The sequence below is a fragment of the Bombina bombina genome, chromosome 1 (genome assembly GCF_027579735.1).
Source record: "Bombina bombina isolate aBomBom1 chromosome 1, aBomBom1.pri, whole genome shotgun sequence".
Lineage (NCBI taxonomy): Eukaryota > Metazoa > Chordata > Amphibia > Anura > Bombinatoridae > Bombina > Bombina bombina.
In genome coordinates, this window is record NC_069499.1 from 1,133,028,552 (window position 1) to 1,133,055,192 (window position 26,641).

At 35.1% G+C, this 26,641-nt stretch overlaps 1 protein-coding gene across 1 annotated transcript; it reads right to left on the reverse strand.

Annotated features, from left to right (window-relative positions):
* Positions 1–2,916: 2,916 nt before the first annotated feature.
* On the reverse strand, positions 2,917–24,764 carry LOC128663456 (keratin, type I cytoskeletal 17-like). Its single transcript, XM_053717791.1, has 8 exons — positions 24,300–24,764; positions 23,368–23,450; positions 18,141–18,297; positions 15,859–16,020; positions 10,928–11,053; positions 7,359–7,579; positions 6,470–6,501; positions 2,917–3,014 (listed from the first exon to the last, which is right to left on the reverse strand). Exons 1-8 carry the CDS (start codon positions 24,762–24,764, stop codon positions 2,917–2,919), a joined length of 1,344 nt encoding a protein of 447 aa, XP_053573766.1.
* Positions 24,765–26,641: the final 1,877 nt, after the last annotated feature.

The window sequence follows — 26,641 nt, forward strand, 5'->3', positions numbered from 1 at the left end:
CCCCATCTAAAAGGGGATTATTCTGATACTCCTTCCCCAATATTATTTTCAGAATTAAATTATATTACTTTGTATTAAGTGCAAATGGCAGATAGGGATGGGTGAATGTGTAAATTTTCGAATTTCGAATGTAGAACGAATGTTATTACCGAAATTCGAATTCTAAATTCGAATGTCGATAAGAACGAATATTCTTAAAAATTAGAAAATCGAATGTTATTTACAGTTTTCGAATGTCACTTTTGAAAGTCGAATGTTTATAATTATATCGAATGTCCACATTCGAAATTTCAAATTTAACATTCTATTTAACAAATACTATTCAGAAGTTCAATAGTTCATGTGGTAGGGTGAGAATTTAGTAAATTGATACACAATAGATACAAATATATCATTTTGAATGTTTCCATATAGAATATTGCATAATTCGAATATTACATTTAAAGAAAACATTACAAATACTATTACAAACATAAATTCGAATTTTTCGAATTCGAATATAAATTCGAACTTTTCGAATTCGAATATTGCATAATTCGAATATTACATTTTAAAGCATTAGAAATACTATTACAATCTAAATTCGAATTTTTCAATTTCAAATACACGTATTGCATAATTCAAATATTACATTTAAAGAAAAAGCATTAGAAATACTATTACAATCTAAATTCGAATTTTTCGAATTCGAATATTGCATAATTTGAATATTACATTTAAAGAAAAACCATTAGAAATAGTATTACAATCTAAATTCGAATTTTTCGAATTCAAATATTTTCGAATGTAATCGTAAAATTTGAAACCAAACATTCGAAAATCGAATGTTAGAATGTTATGTAAACATTCGAAATTCGATTTGAACGAACAAATGTGTTAAAATTTGTGCCGTTTTTCGAATGTTGCGAAACATTCGCCCATCCCTAATGGCAGATTGATGAGTTATATAGGCACCCTACAACCAAATTGTAGCTTTTCAGCCCCTGCTGCTGCAGCTGTTATTTATTGTTGTTATTATTAATATATGTTATTGTAATATTTTTTTTATAAACATGTTCTGTGAACTTTGTGACAAGAAGTACATAAATCTGTTTTATTATTTCAAAATGTCTTTTGAGATACAGTTCTTAATTATAAAGAAGCGATCTTAAATCATTAGTCTGTATAGTGCTTGGTAAACTGTCATATGACATAAAAAAAGTATTGATAATTGGTATCGGTGAGTATTTGAAAAAAAGTATCGGTACTCGGTTTTAAAAAAAATGGTATCGGTGCAACCCTACTTTTTATAGCCTTCTTTTGTTGTTAATTTCTGTCACCTGATCTTATCTGTCGGCAATAATGCTAGTTTAGCCAGGAATATAGTAACAATAATCCATTGTTTTTCCATTATTTTATCTAATCCTTGCCAACTATGCTGAGAATGTTAAATAACCACGTGCTTCTGTTTCCTAGTGTCAAGCAAACTATTGCTAATAAGAATGATTAGGGAAATGTCTTACGTGATGATTTAGTAGTGTAGCTTTTTCTTAATTTAGTTATTTTGCTAGTTCAAACCAGTTAGTTCAGTTGTAGTGCTTAAGCGTTAACCAAAGATTTTAAAAATGGTTTAATTGCCTGTATTATTAATGGATACCATAATAGTATTTGTGGCCTGGGGTTTGGATCCACTGTTATATTCTTCAGAATCAGACCACTCATATTTCATGAAGAAAATTTAGTGTTTTCAAATTTAAAATAGAGATTTTTTTTTTCTTCTATTACTTTTAAAAGCTGACAGTTTTTAACCCTTTGTACATTGTGTGTCACAAGGAAATTAAGAGCTTTTACAGCATAGGCCCCGCTAGCAATGACAAGAGTGCACTATTTTTCATGCCTCACCACAGTTGTTCAGTCCTGTGCTATTTACACTCCTAAATGACCGCTGCTTCATAACTGCTGTTTCTGGCGAGTCTGAAGGCTCGCCAGAAACACGGGCCCTCAAGCTCCATTCGGAGCTTGATAAATGGGCCTCTCAGACTCTGAGGCCGAATTATCAAATGTCTGTCGGATCTGATCCGACAGTGCGGATCAGGTCCGAAAGACATCGCTAAATGCGGAGAGCAATACGCTCTCCGTATTCAGCATTGCACCAGCAGCTCACAAGAGCTGCTGGTTCAACGCCACCCCCTGCAGACTTGCGGCTAATCGGTCGTACTTGATCAGTTTGAATTGTGGGGATTCCTGTCCGCCTGCTCAGTGTAGGCGGATAGGGTTATGGAGCAGCGGTCTTTAGACGCTGGTCTTTAAACACGGGCCCTCAAGCTCCATTCGGAGCTTGATAAATGGGCCTCTAAATATTCAATTAAAAACATTTTTTTTCTAGTTTTTTAACATTGCACTTAAGTATTACTCGGTGTAAATATGATGTTTTTTTTATTCTGTGTATATTTTTATTACAGGCTACATTTCAGTTCTGTATTTGCAAGGTAAATTAAAAAAACATTAAATCTTTGCAAGATCACAAGGTGCAATTGGAATACAATTAGTTTATGTACAAGTGCAATATTACAAAGCATGCTATAGCAAATGAAAAGAACAGAATTGCTTGATTTAAAATAACAAATATAAACAACAAAAATGATTTGGTGAAAAGGTTAGCACAACTAGATTTGTCATAACTGGAAGGCATTTTGCACTATGACTACTTCATTGTGAGTCTATAGCATGGTCATAACATCATCTGCCTCATTTTAATGAAATGTTGCAGAAGGTGTTACTAGGCTGCTTAGGGTTAGGACTAGGTTTAGGGAGAGTTATAGATTTATCTGTTAGGGTTAAGGATGGGTTTTAGGATTAGGTGTTAACCATAAGAGTCAGGCTAACATTCAATTCACCATTTTGATGACAGGTTTTTAAAATAATTGATAGATGAATTTAACATTTTAATTGGTGGATTTGTTCATGTGTCGACACAATCTTTCCATTTTCAATCTCCTCTGTGATGGAAACAACTTTTAAGCCATTTTGAAATCCTGTAAAAAAAAGAAAAAAAAAGAAAATGAATGCAGGGAATTTTATTAATGCATATTTTCACCAATTCAGTAGCTGATATCACCAATATTAGTAATTATTTATACAGCATAAACTCATTTAAAGGGGCAATAAATACCTTGTAATTTAATTACAAGACATTTCTTGTGTGTTGCTGTAGAATAAAGTTTTTACTGCAATTAATTTTCAATAGCCAAACTTCATCCCCCATTTGCCTTAATTGGAGGGGACAATCAGGGCTTTACTCCAGACAACAAAGCTAGTACCAGCTATAATGTTAGTATGACGTACTCTATTTTGCAGCTCTGTCAGTTAAAGCTAATTAGGGGCAGATTTATAGCAGAGTTGGCCTTGGGAAGTCAGCAGGGGGCATTTCATGGTTTGAGATTTAGAACGTTTCAGAGCTAAATTACATGAAAAGGGAGTAAAATAAATAATCAACGTATATTGCAAAGATGCTCATAACTAAATATTTAAAGTGATGGTAAATCCAAGAGTATCAATTTACCATCACTAAAAATAAAGTGGACTTTAAGTTTTCAAACAAGTAAAAAAGGGTGCTAAACTCACCCTTTCTGTGCCGTTGCACAGCGCTAAACTCAGCGGCTCAACGATCTCCGTCAATGAGGTGACATTTGCACCTCTGAACCAATAGCGTGCGTGTCAACTGAAAGGTTTCTGTATGCACGCACGGCTACTGGTTTAGAGGTGCAAGCGGCACTTCATTGGTAGAAGATCGATATAGCGCTGCGGAATCTGTTGGCGCTCTACAAATAACCAATAATAATAATAATAATAATAAATGTGCCATGGTGATATCACTTGCAACATTGATGCGCAAGCAAAATTCAGTCACATATTAACATCGTGGCCATAAAAACTCTAAGCAATTCATTATGGCAATTCATATGGTTTTGCAATAGAAAATAATACTTAAAACATAATGTTATATTATGCAAAAGGAATTTGTTATCATTTACAGTGTTTTTAACAAATTGAGAAAATGAAAGAGTATTGTAGGAAAAACTACACTGGGGCTTAAAGATACATGAAACACGTGATCCAGATAGAGAATACAATTTTAAACAACTTTCCAATTCATGTTTATTATCTAATTTGCTTTATTCTTATGGTATCCTTTGTTGAAGAAGCAGCAATGTACTACTGGGAGCTAGCTGAAAACATTAACCCCTTAACAACCGCAACGTACCATGTACATCACCATTCGTTAAGGGTTTTCTTACTAATAATAGCGCGGGTCATGGCATAAGCGGCACATTTAGTGATGCAAAAAATATTTTAAAAAAAATATTGCACAAAAAGTTATAAGGGCTCAAATATATGAGGTCTCAGGTGTTAGAAAAAAAAGGTATATACATACATACATTTACATGTCTAAAGATGTATATGTATGTATATATATTTGTTTATAAATGTGTATATATGTATTTATGTATAGCTGTATATGCTGTATGTATTTACAGACATACATACACATATAAACACATAAATGCATATGTATACACATATAGACATATACTGTATATACAGTAAGTGTATTGGAGCCCTTTTGTAGTCACGAAGATGAAAACATGAAAAAACATATTTACACAATATTCATATATAATAAAGTGTTTAACTGTGTATTTACTGTAAACATTTCACATTCCCATGTTCTGCACATAGCAGAATATTTTTTATGCATTTTTAAATAGATATTCCTATATATATATCTGTATAAAGATATATATATATATATATATATATATATAATAATCCATATATATATATATATATATATATATATATATATATATATATAAAGGTATAGATATATTGTACCAATTTTTACCAAAATACCATTAGATATATGTAGAAATATTTATTTCTGAATAGATATAGAAGATATTCTTCTATGTGAAGAACATTAGAATGTGAAATATTTATATTTTCATGTCGGGATAGGGAACATGAGAATATGCGAATGGCTTTGCGCACTGCTTGGGTATTAGGTTTTTTCCCTTTTTTTGCTTCATTAACCTCTATGGGGGAATACGTTATAACGCACGGTATTCTAAGCTCGGTTTACACGTCGGGTTAGCGAGTGATCGAAAACTTTTTACTTTCAACTTGTAATATGAGCTACCCACCTCACGCAGAGTTAGCGCTTGAGCAGGAGTGTTAAATACCGCTCCACTTGTAATCTGGCCCTAAGTGAGCCAATAACATGAGGCATATATGTGCAGCTACCAATCAGCAGCTCCTCAGTCTACCTAGGTATCCTTTTCAACAAAGGATACCAAGAGAATAAAACTAATTAAATAATAAAAGTAAATTGGAAGGTTGTTTAAAATCACATGCTCTATCTGAATCATGAAAGAAAAAAAAAAATAGGTTTTATGCCCGTTAAAGGCCTACAATACTATTTGAGCTCTATTTATTGTGCGCCCGTAAACAGGCAAATTCGCCTATTTACGGGTGCAAATAAATAACCCAACAACTACAAGTGGCTGGTTAATGCTACTGCAAGATTGCGGTCAGACCTCTGGTTAATTTTAAAAATGTCCCCCAATTGTCAACAAAATGAAGTGTAATGTTGTTTTTTAAAATAAAATAGCATCTTTATTTTTTTTAATTAATAACTGCATGAAGCAGTTTTAATGGCTTACATTTTTTGGATGTGGGGTATTAGAAAAAAAAAATGGTACTGAAAAGTGCCTTTACATTGCGGTCTATGGGGACTGTGTTAATACTCAAAATATACTGTATATGTATATGCATACTGTATATGTATACGTATATGCATACTGTATATGTATATGCATACTGTATATGTATATGCATACTGTATATGTATATGCATACTGTATATGTATATATATGTATATTCGTATACATATATATTTACACTTTGCTGCTCATCTCTGCGTGACTTACCGATTTCGCTGCGCTAGGTTCTGTGCCATGTATGACGGCATCAGAACGAGGCTCCCTTTGGAGCCTATGGAAGAGGGCTCTCATGAGCACAAAGCTTCCTCACTTTCGCCTTACTTATAATAGCAGCCCACAATTGCATGTGCTGCTATTACAAGTGGAGAGCAAATATCGTGCTCGCATAAGTGCAATTTTGCGCTTCACTTGTAAATTTGGCCCTAAATGAGCATTTCTTTTTTCAATTGTAAAAATGAATGTCTCTATGTCTCTGTACTGAACAATGTGTTTTTAATGCAAACATAATTAAATAGTGCTCTCTCATAGGTCCTTTTTTTTTTTTTTTTTTAATAAGCATTACTGATCTAATTGTGAATGCATCGAAATGATGTATACATTTAGGAACATGAAATGATAATCTCTTATATTGTTCTATAGACTAGAGTGTTAAATTGTAGAGAAGAGTACCATTTTCATTAACATTAGTCATTAAACGTTTGCTTACCTTTGCCTCCAGAAGAATGTGACCATGAAATGCTGTGAGACAGAACATTGTGAACATTAGCATTGTATTTTAGTCACATTTGAAAAGTTACAGACATCAGACCAACAAATTACACCATTTTTGTTACCACCTGCTCCATATCTAATTGCTCAGCAAATTTTGCCTCTTTCATTTATAAAAGAATCTTCTCCTATAAACCTTGATGTCCATTGTGTCAAGCTGTATTGTTGTCCTTTAAGGTACTCCTGCTATCTAATTCAATTAATCATAGTCGCGTCTACCACCAAAACAATGTAGTTATCCTCAAGCTTGTTTAATGATCATCATTGTTTTTATTTATTCAATAAAGTATTGGTTAGTTTCAGTTACGTTATTTTTTAAATGTTTTGCTTATTTTTTGCTGTACTTTTGGCTTAACACTTTTTCTAATTGTAGTACTCTTTATACTTCAAAATAGCTGTTGGTGGTGAACCAACCAATGAGCACAACTCAACGACTGACACACCATGGAAGATCAATTCAAAGTACTCTTAAAGTAGATACTCCACAGCTAAGGGTAATAGCAGTTGATGGTAATGTGTCAAGAAAACCAAAACATGACATGTGGAAACCATTCCATGAATTTAAGTCCCTTAGCAGCTTGAATCAGAAGATTTTGAGTTAATGACAAAAATTCCATGCTAGTAACCAATCATAGCAAGTTATATAGGAGGCACATATTTGGTGATTTTTGTTATGCACCATTAAGTGTATAAACACTAGTATGATAGTAGATATTTAGAGAAGTATATGTTCAAGAGAGCTTAACATGGTGTAGAGAGAATTGTGCATTTCAAAGCAATCATCAATTGTGTTCAAATGTATCAGATAAACATGGTACCATACGTACCTCTTGTCTTCTCCTTCTAACAATCGTCTATATGTTGATATTTCCATTTCCAGACGTGTCTTCACATCCATTAATATCTTGTGCTCATGGTTCTGAATCTCCAGGTCATGTCTGAGTTGAGAAAGCTGAGCTTCAGTGTTGTTTATTAGACTCTGTAAGTGTGCAAGCTGTGAACCATAAGTAGCCTCTGTCTCCATCAAAGTATCTTCAAGAGCAGATTTCTATAAATATATATATGAATAATGTCATTATGCAGCTTTTCACATGTACAGTTTTACTCTATGTAGGGATTTGTCATTATCATGTATGCTATATAACCATGAGGTATCACTTGTTACAAATAGTAGTTGCATCAGCGTCTTATGAGTTGGAAAACATATTCCAATTATTTTTTTATCCGTAATTAAAGGGGTATTAATCACAACATGTTTTTTCCTTATAAAATATTTTACTATGAGTCTTAAAAAATGTTGTAATACAAAGAGTTTTATTTATTTTGCCCCTTCTATACATTTGTATATTATTTTTGATAGCTTTATGATATACACAGGAAATCTCACTCTAAATGCAGTACACCCTTAAGGCTTCCAGTCCTTCTATGGGAGAGGCGAAGTACAATTTGTAAAGGTAAATTAGAGGGATATGGAAGTATGGAATCTTAATGTGCACCCAAAAAGCATATAATCTGGATTTATCATTTTCATTGATGTTCAATTAGCATGGTGCTACTGGTATGAGGTAGTATATAGGTATATAGTATTTAGGAATTTATCATTCAGCTTAGAGAATTTCTAATTTTGAATGTTCCTGGCAAACCTCTATAACATATCTCCTGGTAAGTGCTAGTATCTAACCTTTTTGATTCAGTTACATCCATAGATAATAAAGATAATTAGTTGGGTTATATTCCAGTACAGAACATTCTACCCACAGAATTTATTTATAAGTGTTTTAATTAACTTTATATCCCTTAAATGGCCATAAACTGCTTGCATGTTAAAGAACATATACTTTTAAAAATAATGGCATGATTTTTTAATTAATTCCTGTTTCCATTACTTTCTTCATACCCAAAAAAGTATATATATAGTTTCACAGAATACTTATTTTTTTCTCTTTAATCAGAATATTCACATGTATCTTGTCTATATTTGAAATCTTTTAAAAAGAATTGTAGGATGTGAATATTTATAATTTTCTTTCTTATGTGCAGAGGAAGAACCTCACACCTACCTTCCTCATACCTGCAACTCCTGAGGAATCTGGAAATCTCAAATGACAAAGGGCTAGATAACAAGTGGAGCGCTAAATTATCGTGCTCTCGCAAACAGGCAAATTTGCCCGTTTGCAGGAGTGCGATAATTAACTAGCCATTAGTAGCATTTTTTTTTTTTTCATAAAAAAAAAAACTGCACTAGGCAGTTTGGGGGCTTTAAAGTTAGTGGGGTGTTAGGGAAAAAAAGGCACCGAAAAGCGTCTTTACATTGCGGTCTATGGGAACTGTGTGTTCCCATAGACCGCAATGTAAATATATATGCTTATATACATATATTTTTATGTGTTAATATGTGCATATACACATATTAACACGTTAATATATATCTATATCAGCATATACATTTATGTTTGCTGCGCTACTTACCCTGTTCAATGCCATCTGTGATGACATCAGAACGAGGCTCCGATTGGAGCCTATGGAAGCGAGGTTGCGTTCACATTGCACCTTTCTTGTAATACCAATGCACATTATTGTAAGTATTATAAGTTGGAGGGATATGTGGGGCAGGAAGACAATAAGGCAGGTAACCAAATGCCTTCCTATACAGGCATCCAGACACAAGCTGTCAGACACACTACATGTCTTCAAAACATCTGGGACCAGATTACACATACGGCGCAGGCTTCAGTGCAAGCGCTGCAACCCGCACTGCCCATAATTTCACCTCGCACATCAGGGTATTACATATACGGCGCCGGCACTTCATAAAGTGCTGTAAGTCTGATAAACTAGCGATGACCAGAAATAAGCGTAAATACAAATTTCTGGAGTCGCCAGTGACTTATGGCACTTTTTTGTTGTAAAAGAGCTGATTATCTTGGGGCAATGCCCTGTAAAAGCCCTTTTAAGGGCTACTGGTAGTTTATTCTTAGAGTAGGGGTGTTTTTATTTTGGGGGGCTTTTTTATTTTCATAGGGATTAGGTATAATTTTTTAAAATTTGGTAATTTTGTTTTTTATTTTATGTAATTGTAGCTTAAAGGGACAGTCTACACCAGAATTTTAATTTTGATTAGACTGTCCCTTTAATTTATACTTAGTTTATTTTTATTTTTAAAGTAATGTTAGATTTTTTATTTTAATAGGTAATTTGGGTTCATTTAGGGGGTGTTAGGTTAGGGGGTGTTAGGCTAGGGGTTAGGTTTATTGCGTTGTGGGATTTTGCGGTTTAGGGGTTAATACTTTGATAGGTTTATTGCCTTGTGGGCTTTGGCGGTTTAGGGGTTAATACTTTAATAGGTAGTTTGCGTTGTGGGTTAATGGCAGATTAGGGGTTAATAGTTGTAATAGGTAGTTTGCGATGTTGGGGTTGGTGGATTTAGGGGTTAATAATTTAGTTATTACTTGCAGTGTGGGTTTGATGGCGAATATAGGGGTTAATAGTTTAATTAGGCTTATTGCATTGTGGGGGGGTTGTCGGTTTAGGGGTTAATACTTTTATTAGTTGAGGTGTGGGTTTGAGGACGGATATAGGGGTTAATACACTTTATTAGTTATTGCGGTGGGGGATTGCAGTTGACAGGTAGATAGATATTGCGCATGCGTTAGGTGTTAGTTTATTTTTAAGGCATTTTCAGTTACGGTGCTCCCATACTCAGTGCAAGGCGTGCTGCGGCTGCCTTGTATGGCGAGGTGAAAATGGAGTAAGATTTCTCCCTTTTTGCCACGTAAGTCTTTGCGCTGAATATTGGATACCGATTTGCAACGCGGTCCCATGTTAGCTTATGGGAGTAAAAATTGTGGGCGTAAGGGTGAAATATATGCGCATAACTTGCATGCGACCTGTAATACCAAAATTGCGTAAAAATCGGCGTTGCCGGCTTTTGGGGGCGACGCCGCATATGTTATGGGGCCCCTGGTTGCTGAGAAGCAAATGGATCCTTTGAACTCCTTGAAAAATCTTAATACTTTTAATGTATGGCATATATGCATGTCCAGATGATCCTTTTATGCACAATAAACTGAATTGTAATTATTTAATTAAAATGGAACATCATTGTAGCATTTATATATAATTGATTTTGCTTGCTTTTGCTGTGAAAAACTGTAATTTTGTAGAATAACATGCTGATATGTCATCTGAAATATATTCTAACCCAAAGTGGGCAGTAACTGATAATATATTATAGTAAAGAATGTAGACTTAATATAAACTTTAACTATACTAAAGCATCTTAAAGCAAAAAAGTATTGAATTTTCCCTGTCCCTGAACTTTTCTAATATGTTATGTTTCGTAATGCAGATATATATATATATATATATATATATACGGTATATATATTAAACTTACAGTATTCAGTTGAGCTTGTAAATCAATCTCTAGTGATTGGAAGGTGCGTCTCAAATCAGTGACTTCAGATTTCACTGACTGTAACTGCTCAGATCCTGAAACCACTTGTGAGTTTAGTTCTTCACTCTGTTAAAAAAATAAATATAATTGTCTTGAAAGTGTTCACAAGTCATATTTAAAGCATCATCCATTTATTTTCTTTCATGATTCAGATAGAGCATTCAGTTTTAAATAAGTTTCCAATTGACTTCTGTTATTTTATTTACCACATTCTAATATCATTCAATGTTTAAGAGCATACCTAGGTAGGTACCAAATTCATATCTGAAGCACGATATGGCTGCAATTTTTTTAAAGAATGTTTTTAAGAATGTTTACACTTGTGAGCACTAGATGACAGCAATGTTTGCATAATGTATTATATTATTAAAAATAATTCTTCCAAAAATAGCAGTCATATAATGCTCAAGACACGTTAATACTACCTATCTGGGTTCATCAACAAAGAATACCAAGAGAACAAAGTAAATATGATAACAGAAGTAAATTAGATATTTTTTTTAAATTTAAAGTGAAGGTAAAGTTAGCATCTTTCGATCTTTTCAAATGTAAATAGCCTAAAAAATAATGGTAGTTTAATTCATCAATTTAGTTAAAAATCTATATTTACCGTTTTATCCGCTTTTTCTAACTCTATTCTCCTCGTTCTGTAATCTGCCCGTATTTTTTTTTTTTTTGGCAGCCAGGTCACGTTGTTCTAGTAGCCAATTATCTGTCTGGCCGTTAGGCGGCCGTCATTTGACGTCACTGCATTACTATTCGTTCTGCGCATGCGTTAGATACACTTCCTGTATCTTATAAGCCGTGCTCGTTCCAGCTTTGCGCATGCGCAAATTGCCTTCACTCAAGCAACTCGCCCGAACTCACTTTGTTTAGCAACGCATGCGCTTCAGATGGTAATAGTTTTTAGTCGCGCAGGCGCAAATTGAGGTTAAGGCGTAATGTGCTCATGCGCAAGATTTACGAAAATCGAGAACGCGCATTTACCATACGTATAGAGCGGGTGGCAACGCTCTATACGTAATACACCAAGAAAGCAGGAAATAACTGGAAGGAGGAGCTTTAATCGGATGGACACGTAAAGATAAAGTATTTATTTTATATTTATATATATAGAAATATGTCCTACAAACTTAGCGATCTTGCTATATTTTGACCAATTAACACACTACTTCTTTCAGTTCCAGAAAACTTTACCTTCACTTTAATCTGAATCAGGAAAAAAATAATAATGATTTTGAAGTTTGTTTAACGTAATCTACATCAATATTGTATAGTAAATATTAAGTAAAACATGTTTCTGAATAGGTAATTGACAATTTTCTCAATAATACATTGAATATTAATACACCAGAGTTGTGTTTTGTTCATATGTTTAACTCCATTAGATTCAAAAGCTGTGTATGTAGATTTATTTGTGATACAATGCACAACTCACCCTAATGTGGGCTAATGAAAGCTCTGGAGCAGATGAGCAGTGTCACTTGACCCTGCTAACATTAACTTGATATTACAAGTCCATGGTACATCCCATTTCCCAGGTTCTACATCACAGGGTACTTTGCCTAGCATGCCCTGTTGATGTAGTACCTACGTCTAACCTTCTAGGTAATGCTGGGGTCCCCACTGTCCGCTTTGACAGCAAAGACTGCAGCATCTTCCTTTACCATATGAAGGCAGATCACTAATACAGACAGTGACACTCTGGAGAGAGGGAGTGCTACACAGCAAAGGGGCTTATAAGAAGGGAGAGGGGGGCCCTACAATATGATTGTTTGAAGGGCGAGGTGGAGACGGTGAGGGGGTCACTACACTACATCTAAGATTAACCTTACAAGCCACCTGATTAACCCCTTCACTGTTGGAAATATTACAAGTGTGGTGAGCAGCTGCAATTATCAGAGTGGGAGGGGCCCTATGGTACAGAAAATGTTTTAAAGGGAGAGATAGGGGAACTAGTTACTCTACGAAAAAGGGGAATTAGAAGTTGGGGGCACTAGTAGGAGCAGAGAGGATTAAAGAACTGCTTGAAGGGGGAATCAGAGAGGTGGGAGGGTTGAGGAGGGATCACTACACCTTGAAAAAAAATTTTTTTAGAAAAGTTTGAAAAAATAACTAAACTGCATACTGGCAGACCTTCTGCCAGTACCTAAGAAGGTGGTTACCAGTGGGGATGAAGGAGGGAAGAGAGCTGTTTGTGAGAGATCAAGTAGAGATCAGGGAGTGGGAGGTCTCAGGTGTAATGGTAATCTCTAGTCTGCATAAAAAAATTAACCTTACAAGCTAATTGATTAACCCCTTCACTGCCAGGAATTTCATGAAAGGTGCATAGCTGCAATTAACGTCATTCGAATTCCCAAAAAGCAATGGCAAAGCCATGCATGTCTGCTGTTTCTGAAAAAAGGGGATTCCAGAGAAGCTTTTATAACCATTTGTCATATGACTGCAGTAGTTGTAGTGTGTAAATAATTTCTGTGAGAAACCCAAAGTTCGCGAAAAAGTTATTTTTTTTATATATGATCATATTTAGCAGTCAAATAGTGGCATCAAATATATCAAAATGAGCCTAGATCAATAACTGGGGTTGTCTACTTTAAAAATATAAATAGTTAATAGGTAAATCAAAAATTCGAAAGCTATATTTCTGTTTCATCAGAGTGATAGCGGGCTAAAAATTCAAGTTTTTCTCTAAAATTCCCAGTAGCAAAGGGGATAAAAGGGATATGGTATATTGTGTTTGATTAGAAAGGGCTCCAATGTATATATACGTCAACATATGTCTATGTGATATATTTTAATATATGTGTATACATGTCTATTTATGTATTTGCATGTGTAAATTTGCATGTGCATATACAGTATATTCACTTTTTAGCCCTTCCCAGTCAATGCAATATAATTTTTATTCCGTTTTAATATTTTTTTTAATAAAAGTACTTGAAATTCATATGTTCTTCAATTAGAAAAACATGTTAAAATGTTGCACTAATTAAAATAGCCAGTAGGTGGAGCTGTCGCTTGTGTTGCAGCAAAGTTATACAAGCTTAGCAGACTGAAATTGATCTGTGTACACAGAGCAGGCCAGACCTATCGAGCAACAAGATCTAGCAGCCACTTCCCTATTATCTTCCTGTCCAGCTTCTTGAGGTGAGGGTGCCTAACTGATTAATCAGTCCAGATTGAAATGCATAGAATAGGTGCAGACCCAATATTATCTAACATGCTAACAATGCAGAGAACTGTTTGCAGAAAAATGCAAGTAAAAAAGCGTTTTTTGTTCATTAAACTTAGTTTGATGATGATACAATCTGTTGTGTAATTATTTTATTAGGTAATGTTTAGCAAATGTTTTTGTTCATTAAACTTAGTTTGATGATGATACAATCTATATTATTAGGTTTATAATGCTGTTTAGCATTTAAAGTCTTCATTTCAAAGCTTTAAAAATAATGTATTAGGTGTTACTTATGTCAATTTTGAGAGGGACCTGGAATCTGACTCCCTCACTTCCCATTGACTTACATTATAAACTGGATTTCAATTTACAAAGGTTTTCCTTCAGGAACCCAACCCCAGCGTAAACTGAGGGCTACCTGTATACATGTAGCCCTCAGTTTACGCCGGGGTTAGGTTCCAGAAGGAATGGTTGTAAATCGAAACAGTTATAAATTGAAACCCAGTTTATAATGTAAGTCAATGGAAAGTGAGGGAGATAGGTCCCAGGTCCCTCTCAAAATTGTCATAAGTAACACCTAATACATTATTTTTAAAGCTTTGAAATGAAGACTTTAAATGCTAAACAGCATTATAAACCTAATAAAATAATCACACAACACAGACTTTACTTGCATTTTTCTGCAAACAGTTCTTTCTATGCATTCCAATCTGGACTGATTTATAGACAGGAAGATCTTGTTCCTTTGAAATCTGCTCGATAGCTCAGGTCTGGTTAAACTGATTCATTTCAGCTTGCTTGGCTTTGCTGCAACACAAGCGTACAGCTCCACCTACTGGCTATTTTAATAAATGCACTGCTTCTCAATGCTTTCAAATAGCAGTCACATGACTGGGAAAAAAGGCTGTTATTTTGAAACGGTGTAAATTGAACCGTTGTAAAACGAGGGCCACCTGTATATATTTAAAAATAAACATTTTTTATAGTGAAGAACAAAGGAATGAGAAGTATTTCTAAAACACCTTGGGCTTTAGTGCAATTGATCTAGCACAGTGTTGGGTTAGTGCAGGAGTGCTAACCAAAAATGCTTTTTGTAGCGTGCCCCTCAGAAGTCTATAGCGAGTTAGCAAGGTTGCAATATCCGAAATCCTAAAGTAAGAGCATCAGAGCCTTTCGCTCACTAAATTTTTACTTTCAGTTTGTAATAAAAGTGTTGATCTGGCTGCACTAATTTTTACCTTGAGTGCAGTTAGCACTCAAGTGCAAATAAAATGAGCACGCTACTTGTATCTGGACCAGTATCGGCTGAACAGAACAGTATCATACCGGAATCTTAAGGATTATGCCTCTTTCATGGAGCAGAACACAAATGTGGTATTCACAAGGCAACATATAAACGCTGCTAGCCTTATAACTGCAGATCTCTTAATAGCAGCCATTTTCAATAAACAGAAGAAATGAGTGTTGCTATATTTTACCAATAAATGTGGCAAACTATCGAAATATTTTACAAATAGATGCAATCCTATTAATAAACAATTAGGCTAATTTGAACTTCACGCTTGATGCTGACAGATAATCGTCACACTATTGTTGTTTAATTTAATAGTAATTAATTTAATAGTTTGTTTAATTTAATAGTGTACATATAAGTGTATTCTTTTTTGTAAAATACATTTTAAAATATTTACTTTACCTTACTGATAAACCAAGCCTCGACATCCTTTATATTCCTTTCCATTAACTTTTCATATTCATCTCGGATTTCAGTTAATACTTTATTAAGATCCACTGCAGGCGCAGCATCAACTTTCACATTTACCCGGGCTCCCAGTTTGGTACGTATACTGTTTAAATCCTAAAGAAATATAAAAGATGAGTCATGGATATTAGTATTGTAATAACATACATATAAATAAATACATAAATACATAAATAAATGTCTTTCTTTCTTGACCCTCATCTTATTATTCACTGTAAATAATTTTGACACTGGTTTGTATGCCCAATGCCAGTGTTTCTGTGCTAATGAGGTCTAACAAGACTAAAACATTGTGTAACTCTCTTGCTATACCTTTCCCACCACTGCTATGCTTTAAAGCTACCGGCGGGTCATTTTCATATTCGTACACAGAATCTCTTGCACTAATAATAAAAACACTCTTAGTTACGTGTTTCTGTGGGGGATTATGTTCATGTGTTCTACAGTGATCTATTATGTATTTTGTAACATAAAAAACACTTTTAATCCAAGAAATTATATAAGAAAGGCCAATGGCAGAGGGGAGGGAGATAATAATGGTTAACACATGGCTCTAGAACATTAAACAACACGGGAGAAAAGGCAGAAAGAAGGAGACCATAACACAATTTGATGAGAAAAAAGCACACAGAACATAGTATATTTTGTAGAGCATAAAATGTTATAAGCAAGCTGTAAATTTAAAACAGGGTTGGTAAACTCTTTACAAAATGCAAAGAGAAATAAAAAAGAAAAACATAAAATTATTATTTTCTTATCAATTCATTGGGGCCGATTTATCCAACATGATAGGCTGTAGCATATCATGTCCGACAGACATCGCTGAATGCCGACATCATATGCTGTCGGCATTTAACATTACACAAGTAGTTCTGGTGAACTGCTTGTGCAATGCCACCCCCTGCAGATTCGCGATCAATTGGCCTCTAGCAGGGGGTGTCAATCAACCCGATCGTATAGGATCAGCAATTGCAGACCACAGCCTCAGAGGCAGCGGACCAATTATGGAGCTTTATAACCGCTGTTTCCGGTGAGCCTGAAGGCTCGTGCAGAAACAGGGGCATCAGGGGCCATTCGGACCTTGATAAATCTACCCCATAATCTTTATCATCAAAGCTTAATTTCTCATATTGAGCATGGATTTATAAGATTATACATTGTTAAAGGGACAGTCTACACCAGAATTTTTATTGTTTAAAAAGATATTCCCTTTATTACCAATTCCTCAGTTTTGTACAACCAATATTGTTATATTAATACACGTTTTACCTCTGTGTTTACCTTGTATCTAAGCCTTTGCAGACTGCCCCCTTATCTCAGTGCTTTTGACAGACATTCAGTTAAGCCAATCAGTGCAGAATCCTAAATAACTCCACGGGAGTGAGCACAATGTTATCTATATGACACACATGAACTAGTACTGTCTAACTGTGAAAAACTTTCAAAATGCTCTGAGCTAGGAGGCGGTTTTCAGCAGTTTAGAAATAAGTTTAAGTCTACCTAGGTTTAGCTTTTCAAAAATACCACCAATGGAACAAAGCAAATTTGATGATAAAACTAAATTGGAAAGTTGTTTAAAATTGTATGCCCTGTCTGAATCATAAAAGTTTAATTTTGACTAGACTGTCCCTTTAAACCCTAGAATCATAGCAAACTAACCCAAGCAGTTGTGGTAGCCAAGACAAGTGGTGTGCCTACAGATAATAATAAAACAATACCACTTTAAGGGAACATTTTTCTAATTTCATATTTAATTAATAGTTCATTAATCACCATCTTACATTATGGAGGACAATACAGCAGTTTTATATAGTTCTACAACATTCTGCACAGTGATTGGTTAGAACAATAGTTCCTATCTATCTGACAACAGCAGGGGGGTAAAATAAACATTCAACTTGATTTTCAGAGGTGTGTGTCCTTGGTAGTAGACTGTTCACATTTTGCAAGCAATTTTTTTTTTTGAAATGGTGGTTATAAAATATATTTTATACATATTTTTGCAATTCATAATTGACTATCTGATCTATCTATCTTTTTATATCTATATATGTCTATCTAGAGAAGAGATAGACAGATAGATAGATGATAGATAGATAGATAGATAGATAGACAGACAGATAGATAGATAGACAGATAGATAGATACATGGATAGAAGATAGATACATAGACAGATAGATAGATACTGCATACATAACAATCAAGTCTTACTTACCTCATCATGATTCTTCTTCAGATGAACCATATCTTCTTGGAGATTTTCAAGCTGAAGTTCTAGGTCACATCTCTCAAGAGTTAGACTATCGAGATCTCTGCGTAAGCTATTTAAATCTCCCTCTACAGTGTGTCGGAATGCAAGCTCCATATCATACCTTTATAGAAAGAAAGTGGTACAGAAATAACGGAACAAAAACAATAGAGGATATTCTTGCATTCCATAAGTACAATAATACAATATTAAGATGATTTTTTTTTTAAGGACAGCCATGGGGGGATGTTCTTAAACCCCTCAATCTAAGCTCCCATAGCAGCTGCAAACTTCCAAGACCCCTCATTTAAAAGAGAATCGCAGGTGGTCTTGAAGCAGTGCAACACAACAGATCATTTAAAAATAAAGTAGAGAAACACATGGGGATTCTCTGGCGAATGGGTTATTAAGTTTGCATTAAAAAATCTGGTATGTGTAGAGACCCCTAATCAAGTTTATTTTCTAGTAGACAAGTCCCACTTTCAAAAAATATATGAATTTTGTCTGTATTGTCAGGTAATCACTGTGATAACAGTAAACATCTTGTGCTTTTATATATGAACAATGGGCCTCTCTAATCTATATTATAGCCCCAAAAAGATGTATGGGCCCTTATTTCACATGTGTCTACCCTTGATGATAATTTAGTAAGGTGATCACAGAAACGGCATTGATCACTGGGTCAGTCTCAGTATTATTTACTAAAATCTAAGAAACATTTAAAAAATGTAGTTACAGTTTTTGCCACAGCTGTCTCATATGCCATGAATTATAAATGTAATAATGGTATATTGTGAATTTGCTGGGCCTGCTGAAAAAACAATATATAATTTGTGTGGGTCATTTACTGAAAATTGATTTACAATAGGGTTTAAATGTAGGTTGCAAAAAAGCTCAAAATTGGTTCAGTATTGGGATGAAAAAAGGCTCAGCAGCGAAAGGGTTAAAGCAAGGGGTCTACTCTTGGGAGACTTTAGGCTTTTTTGATGGCCTGTTATAAGGATATAATATATATACTGTCAGGGCCGGCGCTCCCACTAGGCGAGCAAGGCAGCCGCCTAGAGCGCACTGCCGCCTAGGGTGCAGCCAGCCCGAGCCTAAGTTATTCCGGTGAGCAGAGGAGCCCGGACCCTGATGGGGGTACTGGCAAAGACTATGCATCTAGATTCTTGGTTTGGGGTTTCTGTGGGGTCAGCCTTTGAGTGCTACTCTTAAAATTTAGTGCAGTGGTGCAGCTTGGCCCTTTTTTAGGCTACACGGCTGGAACTTCAAGTTCCAGAATACCGTGCAACAATGGCCTCCAACACAGGAATTGGAGGGAGCGGAGGTGTTTGCGCGCTTTGAGGGGATTCGCACAGCGGCAGAGATGCTGTGCCGCACACTGTCAAGAGGCAGAATGCATGTTTAGGTTAGAGCCCTCGCTCCCTGTGCAAAAGCCATCAGATTGTGCACTGTCCGCAGCTCCTCCTCCTAACATCATTCCCAGCGATGTTGTCCTGCAAGGAATGACCGAGTATCACATTACATGGATGGAAGTGACAGTCACAGCAGGGACCTGAGGAAGTGGAATCCCTGATCTGATCATCATCAGGTGACAGAAGCTAAGCTTCTCCTGCTATAATTACTGAGTGTCATTGTTATCAAAGAGTGGGGAAAGGGGAGAAGTGGGACATCAATAGAGGGACTTAGTAATGGTAAGCTTAATTGGAACTTGCTGCACTAAATTAATAAAAAGCTAAAAGGCCAGATTAATGTGCTTTTTTAAAACTATGTGTGTGTGTATATATATATATATATATATATATATATATATATATATATATATATATATATATATATATAAAATTTATGGCATGTTTCTGCCTTTTGACAGACCAATTTTAAACAAAGTTAAATACAACAGCAATACACACACACATTTATACACTACAGTAGTGTGTCAGTCGGTGCATGGGGGGTGACGTAGCTACAGCTTAGGAGGTGTGTAGGTAGCTAACCAATTGCAGTCCTCAAAAAGCCGGTCTGAAGGAATGTACTTGTGGCGGGCTGCCAGCTGAAGGAAGCCGAGCAGGCTTCATAGAATGCAGGTTCAAGGATTAGCAGCACTCCAGAAGATAGAGTAAAAACACAGTCTTTATTCTTGTAAATTTAAAAACGCAAAAAATACACACAAAAATTAGTGCAGTGCAGCACAGCACAGCACATCAGCAAAAAGGTTTACATAGAAGGGGAGCGAGGTCCTGACATGTTTCGTGCTATTCAGCACTTAATCATAGGATGATTCCCCACCTGTGTAATGCTCCATTTAACTGGTTTTCAACCAATCAGAATTTTTAAAAAATATACACACCCTCAAAACAAAGAGAGCTAGTATAAATGGTGCATTACAGAGGAAGACAAGAATAATGAAACAAAAAATAACATAACAATGATAAAAAACACTATAGTTATAAAAACAATGATAAATAGAATTAAAAAAACATTGTTATTAATTCCTATTATTACAGCTTAAATATAGTTTCAAATTTGATAAGTTTATAACTCTTCATAAATAAATATTTAATTATTTATTTGTTTTCACATACTTTTATGTATAGTGAGTGTCAATAATAGGTACTTTGTTTACTCAATTCTGCAACTAGCCTCATATTCAATTAAATCATATTAGTCATATTTAGACTTGAAATATCTATAAATACCATTCTCATAACAATTGATGGTATGATGTGCATCGTAACTATCTGTCTGTAGATCACAACGACAGATGTCTTAAATCACAGATGTTTCAAAAACATAACCATTAATCATTAAATAAAATATAAAAGCAAATAATAATATTATTGTGAAACCTCTGATCATGGGATAAGAACAAACAAAAGGGTGATAGGATATCACTAATACCTCAATAACATGTTAATGTGAAAACATATACAATAATAAATGCAGGTATTAGATGTATTAGTGATATCCTATCACCCTTTTGTTTTCATTCTATTTATCATTGTTTTTATAACTATAGTGTTTTTTATCATTGTTATGTTATTTTTTGTTTCATTATTCTTGTCTTCCTCTGTAATGCACCATTTATACTAGCTCTCTTTGTTTTGAGGGTGTGTATATTTTTGAAAAATTCTGATTGGTTGAAAACCAGTTAAATGGAGCATTACACAGGTGGGGAATCATCCTATGATTAAGTGCTGAATAGCACGAAACATGTCAGGACCTCGCTCCCCTTCTATGTAAACCTTTTTGCTGATGTGCTGTGCTGTGCTGCACTGCACTAATTTTTGTGTGTATTTTTTGCGTTTTTAAATTTACAAGAATAAAGACTGTGTTTTTACTCTATCTTCTGGAGTGCTGCTAATCCTTGAACCAGTAGTGTGTCAGTGTCTGAGTAGCTGTAAGTGCTGTGTATGTAGTCTTTTCTGTTGTTGTTTTATTTAACTCTGTAGAAAATTGCTCTGTCAAAGGCAGGAAGAATAGAGCATAAATCTGTCCATCTTCAAGGAACTGGTCAAGGTATTTCTATAACCCCCCTTTGTTTTTTTCTTGTGTAGCATTCTTTTTTACCCCTGAATGATATTGTGTAATTAGGCAGGCAATGGTGGCTTAAATATAAGGTTATGTATAGATCCCTCTCTATATATTTTCCTCTTTATGTACAGTATATAGATTGTTATTGTCCAATACAGCCTGAACAAAACCATGTATACAAATATTTATTTACTCCACATGATTAATCATTACATTAAAGGGACATTATACACTAGATTTTTCTTTGCATACATGTTTTGTAGATGATCCATTTATATTGCCCATCTGGGTGTGCTTTTGTAAAAATGTATAGTTTTGCTTATTTTTAAATAACATTATGCTGATTTTCAGACTCCTAACTAAGCCCCAAAGTTTTAGTTGTATATCATTGTACTGTATACAGACTTCAGACTGCTTCTTTTTGTATAATGGGTCATATGCAGGGGAGGGGGGAGTTTTTTTTGTTGGGGGGCGCAAGTAGCTGGTCTTGCCTAGGGCGCAAAATAGTCTAGCACCGGCCCTGTATACTGTATCTATATATGTTTAGTACATTAAAACTGAAGTTTATTTTTATGTTTAAAATAGTGCTTAAACTATAACCCTCAAGACACACATCACTTGAAATACCAGGTGATTAGCTTTCAAATGATGGGTCTTGGGGATTTCTAGGTCTTAAGGAAGCAGAGATCGAGAGCCTTGAATACCAGCCTCTCTATCCATCTCCCTTAAACTCTGTTGTCCTTCCCGCCACTTCTAGGTTTCCGGGGCTTTGTGATGTCACCACGCACATGCCTTGCTTCCCCAAGTGGTGAAGGAGCCCTAAATCATTAGGGATGGGGGGGGGGGAAGTGTAGGGAGGGTGCAATAGGCTAAATACATTGTGCAGATAATGACCATGGGCTCCATTTATGAAGCAGCGAATGCTGCTTCTCAGTGCCATCTTTTAAGGCTCACCTGAAACTGAAGTTAAGAAACAGCAGTAATAAGATACGATCCGGATGATTGACAGCCCTTGCTAGCGGCTGATTGGCTGCCAGTGAGCTTGGGGTGGCATTGCACAAGCATTTAACTAAAAATGCTTGTGCAATGAAAAAATATGATAAAAGCGGACAGCATATGCTATCGCATTTAGCTATGTGGATCAGACATGAATCGCTATAGCGAATCATATCAGCTCGATATATGATAAATCTACCTCTTTATGTCATCATTCACACTTAAAGGGTTACTTCTCTTTTATTGCTGCCAAAGCCTTACTTGTAGGGAATTATGAAGATCTTATTTTTTATATTTGAAAATTATATAAATGTGCCCCTTGACATACTGTATGTTCTACTATTTAAATGTTTTTATAGAACAAATGTTAACATTTTCAATATGTTTTAAGATTCAAACATTACCGTATTACATTAGAATGTTGATTCCCATTGACTTATAGTATTTGAAGTTTTTGAGAATCAACTTTAAATAATGTGAATTTTTGAAGAATGCTACAGTCACAAGTCAAATGTTTTATCCAAACACAAAGGTAGAAAAATCTGCAACCATTAATTTAGAAAGAAGACATTCAGCTAGCATTTATTAATTTTAACAAAGGTATTAAAACACTTTCAATAAACTACTTTCTTGTCTGTATAGATTTTTTATACTTTGTGCTTACTTGTTTTGGAAGTCATCTGCTGCCAGACGGGCATTGTCTGCATACAGTCCCAGCTTAGCATTATCCACAGTATCTTCAGAGATCTGTAAAGAGTTGCAAAATTTAAACCAGAGATCTGGATAAATGCATATAAGGTAATAACTTAATTTAAAATGATTAGGTCCTCTTAGATGTATAGCTGATGTTTAACCCCTATAGCTGAGGGGGTTTGCAGAGCTACAGGTTGTAGTCTTCTTTCCATAAAAAGCTTATACTCTAGTGAGCATGCACGTATCTTCAGCACTATGGGGAATATTTATCAAGCTCCATATGGATCTTGATGCCCAGTGTTTCTGGCGAGCCTTCAGGCTCCCCGGAAACACAAGTTATGAAGCATCAGTCTAAAGACCGCTGCTCCATAACCTGTCCGCCTGCTCTGAGGCGGCGGACAGACATCGCCAGAAATCATCCCGATTGAATACGATTGGGTTAATTGACACTCCCTGCGAACCTGCATGGGGCGGCATTGCACAAGCAGTTTACCAGAACTGCTGGTGCAATGATAAATGCCGAGAGCGTATGCTATATCGGTATTTATCAATGTGCAGCAGACATGATCCGCAATATCGGATCATGTCCGCTCGCACAATGATAATTCGGCCCCTATATGTATAACGCTGTTATTATGAACATTGCTGCAAAAGAGCTGCCATATATTATTCGACACCTGCATGCTCCTGAGCATATTTCAGAATGTTTTAATGGAAAGGAGCTAAAGTTTGGACAGCGGCTACAAAGAGAAATAGATACATTTTATAATAGTAGTAATTTTGAACTTTTTTTTTTATTTTTATGCTCTACCTGAATCATGAAAGTTTTAATTTTAAATTGAAAGCTAAATTTTCTGATTTTGTTATACTGTATTTTTTTTTTTTTATCAAATTTTGTTTTACCTTATTTTGCATTTCTTCAATAATCCTGAAGTAGTTGCTGAAATCAGGAAATGTGTTAGGAGTATTTTTATTGTACCATTCTTTGATTTCCGTTTCCAGTTTGCTGTTCTCCTCCTGAAGTCTGTGCACCTTTTCCATATATGATGCCAAACGATTGTTTAGAAGCTGCATGGTTTCCTTTTCATTAATATAAAAAAATCCATCATTCTTCCAACCATTATGTTTTTCAAAGTCTTTGCCATATAAATGTCCATATTCAAACCCTTGCCTCAAACAATGCTTTGAGCCTCCTGATACCCCATGGTTAATGAAGGTCCCAGATAATCCCGCATTATGCATTTTACAGGTCCCTCCATAATGAATTGAACAGGCCTGAGTGGGTGTTTTGGCAGAGTGCCCACTAATGAGATTACTTCCTGTAAAGGATTCTGTAGAATAAAATGTCTTCTTGACACTATGGCTCATATTTAAAAACTAGAGAAAATCTGTATCCAGAGAGATATTGTACCACAAGTATGTGAGAAAAGGACATGCACATTTTCACTAATCAAATGTCCACTTTTATAGGAGCAACTGTGGGTGTTGCAAAAAGCTGTGCTGATTTTACAGGCGTCTCTGACAATGCAATTTTTTTCTCACTTCAAGAGAGCCATTTTAACTTTTAACTATGAAAGATATTTTGTGAGACCTGTAACGAGCATTATATGATGAAGTACATCTGAGAGGGACATTTACTCAACCACACCCTGAAGACACAAACAGCATCAAAAGAACGTCCCTTTATGATTAATGCAGCTCACTCTAATCTTTTAAGATTCTCTTTAAGGTTTGTGAGGGAGATTTTCAGAATGTATTTGGAAATAATAAAATGATTTCCTAATGATTGATTCACTTGTAGTTTAATAATCCCCTTGAAAATGTACTTGAATATGTCTACAGAAATGTCAGGTACTATTACTGGAACAAAATGTTCTTAACACGCAACTTACCTTTCTGCATAGTTATAGCAACTAGAGATTGGTTGGAGGTCAATAAATGCACCTTTATGTTAACATTTTGAAACAAAATCAAATTATTACTTTCTACAGGGAATAAAAGATGGTTTTATGATCTTTAATCATTGATGCAATTATTATTACAGGCACAAATCGAGACTTTATCATTATTATTTTAAATAAAATTATTAAAAATAAAAATATTTATAGGCCTCCATGTATTAACCGGTGTGTGGACAAGCTTCTCAAATTGAGAAGTTGTCCGCACGCCTTTACTGCATAAGGGCAGCGGATCCTGTTTGTCCGCAGCCCGTATGTATCATTACGCATTCTGATGAGTGTTTGTAATGCCTGCCCTTCTCTTGTGCAATGCATCATGCAAGAAAAGGGTCTGTCAATCACCCCAAGCGAGCGAGTGCGGGATGATTTCTCTCCGTCACCTCTCAGTGTAAAAAGTAGCTGACTAATGACCGCTGCTTCTTACATTATAGGAAGCAGGCTAGCATGTGCGAACATTTCCCACAAGGGTTCTGCTTAGTACATGGATCCCATAGTCTTCTCTGCCTGTGTCTTTGGTTTGTTTTTTGTGTTCTAAAACGCTAGTCTATATTTATTTAAAATTATTATTATTATTATTATTATCAGGTATTTGTAGAGCGCCAACAGATTCCGCAGCGCTGTAAACATAGTCGGTGTACAGGATAGCTTTGTAGGGGTCAAGTGGGTAGAGGGCCCTGCCGAAACAATAAACAATAAAACAATATTACCTCCACCAGTGCTGTACTATCTTTCTGATGCTTCTATGTATGCAAAAGTATTAAAATTTATATAAGACTACCTATAGGTTGCATGTATGAGCTGTATTATGACATGTAAATAAAGCGTACATGACAAAAGATATTGTTGTTTACACTTGGTCTAATCCCCTCTCCAAGTTTCAGATGCAAACGCAGAAATAATCCAAAAACGAAACCAGCAAAAAAGCAGTTTGGGTAAAGGATTCTGTACCTGTATTTTTATTATTATTAATATTTAAATTCTGCTTATTTTAATGACTCGAGTTACGTTACATTTAACATTCACAATAGACAATATCAGCAAGTGACCAATAATAAATATTTTTGCATTTGAATCATGAACAATTAACTATAGTAAAGTATTTTCAGTGTGACAGCAAATCATAGAAATATTTTTGTTGGCTGCATATATGTAATGAGTATTTGTGAGGTATGCCTATTATACAGTATTTTAAGCTATTATTATATAAAACAATCAAACAGTCTAATGCTCATACTCACATTTTAACTAATAATGTTGCTCATGGTAATGGCTTTATTGCATGTTATT